The following is a 10,725-nucleotide window of genomic DNA, read 5'->3' on the forward strand; positions in this document are numbered from 1 at the left end:
GTGTGCTACGGTGGTGTACAGGGTGTGTGCTGTAATACGCGGGCGGCGGGGGGTGGGGGGGTTGTACAGGTATGTGTGGTGTTGTGGTACCGGGGGGTGTTGTGCAGGCGTTGTGAGGTTCAGGATGTGTGCGGTGGTGTACAGGTGTGGGTGTTTGTGTGGCGTTGTTATTGTAGTACTGGGAGGGGGGGCGTGTTTTTATCTTGAGTCGGTTTCTCTGAAACGCATCTTGAACAAACAAAGCTTGGAAACAACACAGAAGGGAATCCTTTACTATTGCACAGCAAGCAGGAGGAAATCACACTATATTTGGATATCTACGTCACCGAGCACTGAGTCAATCCCCGGACCGTACCAAATAGATTTAGAACGCGGGGGGGGAATATTGACTTTGATGGCCTTTTAGGGGCTGACCAAACTCTGATTCCGGGCAGAAGGGGGCATCTTAATTGAATAGAGTCCAGCGGAACCGGGGTGGGTTGTTGGAGAGGGGATTCCCTGCTTCCCTGATGACTTGAAAAGGGCGGGGGTGGGACTCGCCCCTCCCCTCCCCCAGCTTAAAGTGAGGCGGCCCCGAAGTTCCCATTCATAAAAAAGTAACCGGGCGGGAGGCAGTTGAGAGGCGCTCGCCGGGCTGACCTAGGCATAGCACAGCCCCAGCGGAGAGACGGACATGTTCAGGGACTACGGAGCGGGCAGAGCCGACGGCCCGGGATCCTCGTACAACCCTCGCCCTCAGCACCCTGCCCTGCGCAGCGTGGGGCCGGCCGCCGCCTCAGGGACCCCGGGAGCAGCGCAACAGGTAAGGGGCGAGCGGGGCAAAGGGCCGAGAGCTCGGTCGGCCTGTCCCCACGCACGCTCCCCTGTGTCCGTCTGTCCGCCTCGGTGCACACCTCCCCTTCTGTCTGTCTGTCCGCCTCGATGCACACCTCCCCTTCTGTCTGTCCGCTCCAATGCACACCTCCCCAAGTGTCTGCCTCCCCCCACCATGCAAACCTCCGTCTGTCTGTCTGTCCGCCCCTATGCACACCTCCTGCTCTGTCTGTCCCTCTGTCCCCATACGCACCTCTCTGGCCATAGGTGCTGGAACTAGGGGTGCTGCCCGCACCTTCTGGCTTGAAGCGGTTTCCACCATATCCAGGCTTTACAGTTTGGTTCAAGGGCTCTCAGCTCCCACACTGTACAAATTGTCCCAGCGCCCCTGTCCCCCACTGTGTGTCAGCCTGTCCCCATCCCCACCCCCCTATCTAATCTATTCTCTAGCCATCCCCAGCCGTCTAGACACACCCACCCTGTCTCCACACCCCCCCTTCTTTCTCTCCAGCCCTTGTTCCTCCACACACCCAGCCACTGCCAGCCATCCCTGCCCGATCCCCTCCCGCCCTGCTCCAGCCAGCCTTTCCCCGGTCTGTTTTCTTGCCCTCTCCTTTCTCGCTCTCTTTCGTTTCTGGGGAGGGGGGCGATGACTAATACTCTGGGTTGATTCACCCCACCGCGTGGCGGCAGCTGGTTTGACCCCCCCTCCCCCTTGACGCACGCAGGCACTCGCGTGCCGATGGCTGAGGAATGTAGGGGGTTCCCCCACCCGGCGCTCTGCAGCAGAGCGACATGGGGGGGGGGCTCCCCTCGTTTGCTGCTGCCTGAGCGCCCGGGTCACAGACCCTTGTATTGAGCTGGCGCTATGCGGGCCTGGGGTGTCCCTGTCCCTGCCTCCCGCCCAGCCACATAGTGGCAGCTGCAGGGAGACACGCCAGAACCACCTGTACCAGTGGAGGGGGACTCCTCGCCAGGTGTCATCCTACAGGGTTTATGACACACCGTTTATCCCATCCAGGAGGGGGCTGCGGAAGCAAGTGCACCAGGGTGTCTAACCTCAGCGGGTTTGTGGGTCTGACGGACACTCAGTATTTTAGCTCAGGGAAGGGGGTGGGGGAGAGTCAGGACTCCTGGGTTCTGTGCCAGCTCTGCTCCCCTTTCACTTGGGAACCCACTTCTCCTCCTGGCACCTCCGTGCCCTGCAGGACGGGTCCGGAACGTAAGCCACAGGGCTGAAAACCAGGGGTGGGGGGGGGCTCAAGGCCAGTGTGTTTTGCCAGCTGTCCCCGGGCAGGGTTTAAGACTCGCCTCCCTCTATGGGCTGTCCGCAGCCAGCGGTGGGGACCCAAGCAGCCCAGTAGGGCGTGGGGGGGGGGGGAGAGACAGACCCCAGGGCTGGACACACTTCCAGCCCCTCAGACCTCCATAGCTGGCAAATTGTGAGGCACCCGCCTCCCCCCCCCCCGCCCCCCAGCGGCTGGATGTGTGTTGTGGGGGGTGGGGCTGGGGCTCCAGGCTACGGCAGAAGGTGGCAACAGGACAGACCTGAAAATGGGGCGCGAATGGGGGAATTCCCTCCTGCTCCCCAGTCCTGGCTCCCGGCTGGAGCTCCGCGGTGCTGTGTCACGCCGGGTGAGTCACGGGCTGCGCTCACCCCGGCGGCCCCTCCGCTCACCGCGGCCTGGCTTCCAGGGAGCCGAGATTCCTCAGCAATTTCCTCTTGCATAAGGGCGCCGCTGCGACGGCTGCCAGCCCCACCCCAAAGCCAGCTGCCGCGCCTGCCGACCCCCTGTCAACAGCTGCCACACACGGGATAGAGAGACCCCAGGCATCCTGACGCCCAGCTTCCCTCCCCTTCCCCACCCCACCAGGCCCCCCTCTCCTCCCAGAGCTGCAAAGAGAACCCAGGAGTCCTGGCTCCCAGCCCCCACTGCTCTAACCCAATAGACTCCGCTCCCCTTCCAGAGCCCAGAGAGAACCCAGGGGCCCTGGCTCCCAGCCCCCACTACTCTAACCACTAGCCCTGTGTGGGGTGGCAGCCAAGATTCAGTGCCTGGGAAGCTCTGCTCCCATGCCCAGCCCCCTTTGTGTTCTGGGGGAGGCCCCAGTCCCTGGGGCAGTATCTCCCCGAGGTGTTCTCTGTCTGACACAGAAGGGGTGGCCAGTCTCCTGCCCCAGGGCTGGGCAGCACCATTAAGCAGCACAGTGAGCTGGGGTGTGACGCCAGGGCTGGGGAGGCACCCACTAGGCCAGGCAAACTGGGTCAAGGGGTGGGGAGGACACAGGAGGGTTATCTGGGGGCAGGATTTCTGTGCACACCCTGCTGTTCACATGCAGGAGCATGCCAGAGGATCACGCTGACTCAGTGGCCCTGGGAGCTGGAATCACCAGTGTGTGCCCAGAGTGGTGACACGGAGCCCTCTGTGTTGTCTCCACCCACTCTGGCAGGTGCTTGGTCTCTGTGCCCACACTGAGCCCTTGGCCTCTCTGTTGCTGAAAGGACTGGCTAGTGCTGAGGTGGGGATGGGGCCCATGCACTATGCTGAGACCCAGCAAACTTCTTTTACATGGGGGTCACGCAATGGGCATGGGACAGAAACAGCTGTCATGCTGTGGCTCTGGGGCCGGATCTGAGCTGGCGTCTTCTAGAGGGGAAGACCCCATATCCCATCTCCATACCTCTGAGCCAGCCAGTCTTGCAGCATGGGGGCTGGATTGCAGCTGGCACCCACTCAAGGGAAAGGGGTCTGTATCCCATTCTCTACCCCCTGAGCTTGCCAGTCCCTTGGTCCTGGCTCTAAGGAGGTGAATTCCTCTGCCCCATGCCCTGGGCTCTGCCCCTGACATTCGCCAGTTCCTAAAAAGGTGATGGGGCTGGGAAGTGACTCTAAACCTTCCTGTTCTGCTCTGCCCCATTAGCTCCTCATTCATGTAATAAGTAACCCCCATGGGCACCCCTAAATATGGGCAGGAGGCAAACAGTGGGCATGGCACTAGCAAAGTATCTGCCCGTCTGCCTATTGCACCAAACCAGCTGCTGTGCCTGCACCACTCTGTCCCCTGCTGAATGGAATCCTGACCATGTAGCTGTGTATCCTACACACTATACTGCCAATCTTTAGTGGGGATTCTCCCAAAGCCTGTGAGGGCCTGTGCCTTTGGGGTGGGAGGGTAGGAGTCCCAGCCAGTGACCGGCCACCATGCTCAGAGATAGCATGACCTGTAAAGGCCTTCAGAACAGCTTTGTATTGATTCAGACAGGCTGGGTATGGGATGGAAGGGGCTTTGGCTGAGGGCTTTGGCTGAGGGCACTGCCAGGGTGACATAGGGCCTAATAGATAGGTGTAGTCAGGGCTCCTGGGTTCTACTCCCAGCTCTGGGAGGTGAGGCAAGTCTACTGCAGAGGGGTGCAGGGAAGAAGAGGGGACTGGGAGTTAGGACTCCTGGGTTCTCTGCCAATGACTTGCTCTGTGAACCAGGGCAGATCTCTCTCTCTGCTGGTTGTGCCTCAGTTCCCCATCTGTAAAATGGGGCTATCAGGACTTGGATTACCCCATGATCCCCAAAGGTTTAACCCCAGTAGAAGCCTCGGCATGGATTTTGGGTTTAAAATCCCAAGGCCAGCAGGGTTGGTTATTTGACGGTTGGGAGATAGAAACCACCTACAACATTTCCAACCCCCACACATCAGCACTGGGGTGGGAGGGTTCACGGATCCACAGGCTCAGGGCTGGGCCCCAGCTGTAAACGGTCTCTTGGAGGAACCTCTTCAGCAATGGGGCCCACTTTTCCTTCAGGGCAGGCCACACAGCCTTGCAGCCCCTGAACCTGAGCCTCTGGGCTCCAGCCCTCTTGCGCCACACCGGGTGTGCTGCCCAGCCAGTCCAGATGAGACAGGCTCCTAGTTAGAAGTTTGCCCACTCTTCAGGGACTAATGCACCTCCAGACGCATGTGCAGTGACACCAGACAGCCCTTTGCAAACAGGCGGGGCCTTGAGTCACCTGCAACTCAGCACTGGAAATCCTTAGGTTAGCACAGAGAACTGCATGTTAAGACCGAGTGTGAAATGGAATCGCCTACAGCTGGGCTGGTGGGTTGCCCTGGCTTGGCGGGATGGACTGTTTTTCCCTGACCCTTCTATCAGTCCTAGGTGCAAACAGCCAGCCTGGTCCAGAAGCCGACTCTTTAGCTCCTGCTGGTGACCTCCCAGTTCTTTGTCTCCAGGCAGGGCCAAGCTGAGTTCACAACCTCACCTGCGGAAGCTTCCCTCTGCTGCACAATTATTGGCATGTCCATTGTCTCTCTGGACCCTGTCTTGGTCTGGATCGGTTTCGATCAGTTCCTTACAGACCCATTCCCTGTGGGCCAGGCAGCAAGGCCGTACCCACAGCTCCCGTCCTCACTGCCCCCAAGAGCAGATGTAACCCTTTTCCTCCACTTGGGAGCAATGCAAAGTACAGAAGCTGAGGAACACAGAAGCTTCATAATAATGTTACAGAAAATCCCCACATTGTCACAGAGGGTGAAGGGTGAAATGAACTGTCAGATCCAATAATGGGGGGATGGTGGAGGGGTGCTAAATATGGAACCTTCCGAGGCTTCACTGGGCCCCTAGGGAAGAGTGTTGAATGACAAAGAGGAACTTTACAATTATTTAAAGTGAATTGTACTATGAATACCTGGTTCTCATGTGTATTAGGGCAGCACCTAGAGACTGTGGGCTGAGAGGGAAGGGGGATCCCATTGTCCCAGGTGCTTCATGGACACACAGTAAGAGACATGCCTGCCTCCCCAAGATCTCACAGTCTAAACAGACAAACTGGCAGCTGTGAAATCAAGACGGGATGGTTTTCTAACGGGGCTGCTCTAATTCAACCAGGAATTAGTTCAGGGCCATCCTAGGAGCTGGGCTATGCAGGAGCTCAGACTAGATGATCACAATGGTCCCTTCTGGTCATATAATCTGTGAAGGGGAAATGGAGGCATTAAGAGTCAGTGGCAGGAGCCTGAAGTCCTGAACCCTGGTGTATTATTTGACTTGCTGTCAGACCTCTGAAGTCGTCTCCAGGCTCAGCCAGACACTAGCAATTTCCATTAACAAAATTGTTTTTTTCCCCGAATGTAAACCTGGAATTTCCTTGTTTGTTGTTTAAAATATCAGCCCCTTCCCTCACCTCAAAGCACTTCACAAAGCCAGTCACTTTAAGGCCAGGAAACCTCTCTGATCATCTGTCTGACCTCCCACATCGCCCAGGGCAGAGTTTCACCCACCAGTTCCATGGTGCAAGGAATTCTTTCCTTTCCCTGACTTTATGGACATCAGCCTGTTACATTTCCCGCCTCTCTGTGTTATCCCATTTTACTGCTAGAGAGCCTTCCCCAGGGAGAGAAGCAATGACTCACCTGAGCTCCCAGGTTGTCAGTGGTTAGAGTTGGGAATTTAACCCAAGAGTCCTGGCTCCCAGGCCCCCCCAAAGCCACCCTGTATCCACTAGATGTCACTCCCTTCCCAGGGTCAGAAGGAGAATTCAAGTGACTTGACTCCAGCCTCCCTGCTCTAACCCACTATACCCCACTCCCCCGTCAGAGCTGGGAGGAGAACCCAGGGGTCCTGATTCCCAGCCCCTCCCTCCCTGCTTCCTAGACATGCTGCCTCCATAAGGGTGTCTGAGGTCACAAGGAGACTGAATGCAGCCGGTGACCCAGGATTTGCTCCTGGAGCAATTCACTGCTGGCCCCTAAGCCAAGCCAGGGCCCCCTCTGCAGGCTGGAATGCTTTGCCAATATCTGGGTGCCCTTGGCAATGGGGATCTTTATTTGGAAGCACCAGGTGCCCTTGTGATGCTGGCACTGCTGCCCTCCGCAGCCAGACCTGCTCCCCCAGGTCCGTGTGTCAGTCCTGCCCCCTGTACAGCCCGTAGCAATGGGGAAGCCTCTTTGATGACAATGCACCCAGCTGCCCTCCCCCAGCCTCTGGCTTCCTCTAACTGCCGCCTCCTCTTGTCTCCCCAGAAGTTCCCCCCAGGCCCGAGTGCAGGGGCTGCCAGCTTCATTCCCAGCCTCAACACCATCACCTCCAGCCAGGACCTGCAGTGGATGGTTCGGCCCACGATGCTCAACACCTGCTCCTCGCCCTCCTCCTTCACAGCTGCCCCATACCCCCGCCCCTATGCCCCCTACCCTGCTGGGGCCCGCCCAGGCGTCATCCGCACCATTGGGCCCACCCTTGGGATACGTCGGAGGCACAATGAGCATGTGAGTAAGGCAGTTATTGGAGCAGGGGTGGGGGGAGAGGGGCGAATGCCTAGCCCAGGAGGGCAGTGGGATGTAGAGGGTTAGAGCGGGGGAGCGGTGGGAGACAGGAATCCGGGGGGGGAGGGTGTTGCTCTGTGCCTCAGTTTCCCACTCCAAATCCCCAGGACAGTGGGAAGCTGCCCCCTGATTTGCAGTGGCTGGAGGAGGTGGGAGAGGGAAGTGGGGCTTCGCCTGGGCTGGGGGGCGAGGGAAGGCGAGTCCCCTTCTACCAGGAGAACCAAGCAAGGGTGGCTGGCACTCATTCCGCCCTAGGGCTGGGCCCCTTGCCACAAACGCCACAGGGCAGTGGGGCCACCTGGTGGCTAACATCAGAACCGCAGACAGGACACAGGGCGCTGTCCATCGGGAGCTCTCCAAATGCTTAGCAAGGTGGGTTCAGAGAACTATCCCCATACAGAAGGCTGGGGGTAACCCCCAGGAGCCCTGACTGCCAGCCCCCCTGATCTGACCACTAGGCCCCACTCCACTTTCAGAGGCCTGGCTGCCAGCCCCCATGGTCTGACCATTAGACCCTACTCCCCTCTCACAGACCTGGCTCCCAGCCTCCCCAATCTGACCTACTAGGCCCCACTCCCCTCCCAGAACTAGAACCCAGGAACTCTGGCTCCCAGATCCATTGCTGTAACCACTAGAGCCCATTCTGGTCTTTGAAGGGAATCACACAAGCTGGGATTTGGCTGGGGCATTTGGGTTCACACCCTGGGGGCAGGCAGGAGAGGAAATGACAGCATGCTGAATCATGGAGCCACAGGGTGACTCAGAAGGGAAGGGGCACTGGGGCCAGCAGCATACCGGGACTGTTCCCTCCGCAGCCTGTGGAATCCAGGCAGCATCTGAAGCCACTGGGGCCAGAGAAGGCTGGCTCTCCCTGAGCCAGACTTTAACCCTTGCCCTGTCCCCCAAAACTACCCTTCCCCTCCCCCAACCTAACTAGAAAAGTACCCCAGTCTCATCTCAGCACTGAGTTAGGGATCCCTGTATAAGAATCCCCCATGCCCCACCCCAGAGGTGGCTGCATGTTTAATGCACTGTGGGGGATCCCTGTGGATATTATTGCTTGGGGGTGAAAGCCTGACAAGGACCTGGTCCTTGCCAGTTTTCCATGGACCGGCATAGAAGGGGGATAGATATGGCATCACTGTCATTCATTTGAAAACCCCTGCCCCTCTCTTGCCCCCACTTCAGATGACCCCTGAGGAAGAGGAGCGGCGCAGGGTAAGACGGGAGAGGAACAAACTGGCTGCAGCAAAGTGCCGGAACCGGAGGAAAGAGCTAACGGACTGTCTGCAAATGGTGAACACCCCCTACTGAGTCCCCACAACACTCCCTGCAGCACAGCGCCCCCAGCACCATGCAGGGGCATTGGGGTTGGCCCTGGCTGTGCGGGGAAAGTCCCCCTACTGACTCCCCCTTCAGTTCTCATTGGAGGTTGCCCATGCAAGTTCTGACCCTGCCTGGCTCTGCAAGAGATGGAATCAAAGCCACCTGAACTGTGATGGCTGTAGGGCAAGATGTGCCCTTCCCACTCCTAGAGCTGGGGACAGAACCAGGCACCTCATCCCTCCTGTGCTAACCCACCAGACCCCACTGCCCTCCCAGAGCTGGGGATTTTACCTATGGGTCCTGGCTTCCAGCCCCTCCCACCCCCAGTCTAATCACTAGACCCCACTTCCCTCCCCATGCCAGGGATAGAACCCAAGTGTCCTGCCTCCCCCTGACCTGTCTCTCCCCCAGGAGACGGACCAGTTGGAGGAGGAGAAGTCGGGCCTGCAGAAAGAGATTGCAGAGCTGCAAAAGCAGAAGGAGAGGTTTGAGCTGATCTTGGAGGCCCACCGGCCAGTGTGCAAAGTGCAGGATGAGTCCTCGGGAGAGGAGGAGGAGCCGGGGGGGCCTCCCGCCCCACCCCCTGTCAAGCAGGAGTCCCTGGAGCCTCCCACAGCAGTCCCACGTCGGCCCCCACCGCCGGTGCCCCCACGGATCAGCCTTCCCCCCAGCGGGGTCCTGGAGCCTGAGGCCCTGCACACCCCCACCCTGATGGTCACACCCTCGCTAACTCCCTTCACTCCCAGCCTGATCTTCAACTATCCTGCCCCAGGGGAAGGGGAGCCCCCTGCTGGCCACACCTTCCCGCCTGAGCCCTGCAGCTCTGCCCACCGGCGTGGGAGCAGCAGTGGTGACCAATCATCTGACTCCCTCAACTCCCCCACCCTGCTGGCGCTCTGACAGGCACGGCTCCCCCAGCCCTGTTCTTCCTGCTCAAGAACCAGCCTCATGACCAGGAACCTTCCATGTGGTTCCAGACAACTCTAGAACTGTTCCCTGTCATCCCAGGCCCTTTTGGAACCATCCACCTCAGCTGTGGTACCTTTGTGATCATTCTAGCACATTTTCCCATTATCCCAACTTCCTGTTCATTCCAGACATATCTGGAATCTCCCCTTCCACTTTCAAACCTTCACTGTCATTCTAGATAATTCTAGAAGTGCGCGCACACACACACACACACACAGTCCATTCCAGGCTCCCAATTATTTCACACCCATCTGGAATTTCCCCCTCAGCTCTCGAACTTTCACCGACATTCTAGAACCTTCCCTGCCATCGGTGTTCCTTGATTATTCCAGAGGTCCCTGGAATCTTTCACTCACGAGCCAGGAATCTGTCCATCCTTTTACCATCATTGCCGAAGAATGTCTTTGTGCTTCAGAACCATCCCAAACCCTCCCACAATCCCTTCCTGTCTGTTCTAGAGCAGCCCTACCCTTCCATTCCTTTTGGGATGTGGCAACCTTCCCAAAATTCCCATCGTGCTTGCTGGTTTTTTCTGGAACCTACTAGAGCTTTCCTGACCTCCTCCTGGATTGCTCTGGAATATCCCCAGCCATTCATGGTCTCATACTAGATCCTAACCAAATGTCCGAGTTCAACAGGCACTCCTTCTAGACTCTGACTGACCATTCTAGCACAACTTGTTCGTTCTAGAACCGGTCTACCTGTTCTACGCTGCCATTGCTCATTGGAGAATACTCACAGCTGTTCCAGACCTCTCTTGCTGTTTCTAGCCCTCCATCTGACTGCTCCAGAATTCCCTCATTCTTGAACTCACCTGAACATTGCAAACTGCCCCTCCAATCATTGTCGAACCCACTCCCAGATCCAGAACAAACTCAGGTGTGCGGGATTCTACAGCACTGGCCAACCAAGACCCAGGACTGACTTTTTTGGCTCCCAAGTTCCAGAAGCTGCTCCAGAACCGCAGGGCGTGCTCTGGACTGCACAGCGTTCGTTGTTGGAGCTACCGTTTCTATGCTATTTATTGTCACTCAAAGAGTATTTTTCTACCGATGGTGTCTTGTGTCTCGGGAGACAATTAAAAGCTAGAAGTAGAGACAGCTCACGTGTGTGTTTTGGGGGTGGGGTATAGGTGTTGGTTGGTATATGACTTGAGGGTGTTGGGGGGTGTATGTGGTGTGGGGGGCATTGGAGTTGGGGGAGGGGGACCGTTAGGGGGATATAGAGAGCGGGGGGATATGTGAGGATGTGTGAGTGGCAGGGGTTTTGCTGGGGGGTGTATGAGGTGGGGCATGTGGGTT

At 57.8% G+C, this 10,725-nt stretch overlaps 1 protein-coding gene across 1 annotated transcript; it reads left to right on the forward strand.

Moving 5' to 3' along the window:
* The first annotated feature begins 673 nt into the window (after window positions 1-673).
* Window positions 674-9,355, forward strand: FOSL1 (FOS like 1, AP-1 transcription factor subunit). Its single transcript, XM_077822535.1, has 4 exons — window positions 674-802; window positions 6,830-7,072; window positions 8,318-8,425; window positions 8,867-9,355. Exons 1-4 carry the CDS (start codon window positions 674-676, stop codon window positions 9,353-9,355), a joined length of 969 nt encoding a protein of 322 aa, XP_077678661.1.
* The last annotated feature ends 1,370 nt before the right edge of the window (window positions 9,356-10,725 follow it).

The sequence above is a fragment of the Eretmochelys imbricata genome, chromosome 7, assembly GCF_965152235.1.
Source record: "Eretmochelys imbricata isolate rEreImb1 chromosome 7, rEreImb1.hap1, whole genome shotgun sequence".
Classification (NCBI taxonomy): domain Eukaryota; kingdom Metazoa; phylum Chordata; order Testudines; family Cheloniidae; genus Eretmochelys; species Eretmochelys imbricata.

What these genes read in the sequence shown, in the direction of transcription:
- FOSL1 (XM_077822535.1), top strand. Translation starts at nt 674, where the DNA reads ATGTTCAGGGACTACGGAGCGGGCAGAGCCGACGGCCCGGGATCCTCG. An exon ending in GTCGGAGGCACAATGAGCAT is followed by an intron (nt 7,073 to 8,317) that starts GTGAGTAAGGCA and finishes CCCCCACTTCAG; the next exon opens with ATGACCCCTGAGGAAGAGGA. An exon ending in TAACGGACTGTCTGCAAATG is followed by an intron (nt 8,426 to 8,866) that starts GTGAACACCCCC and finishes TCTCTCCCCCAG; the next exon opens with GAGACGGACCAGTTGGAGGA.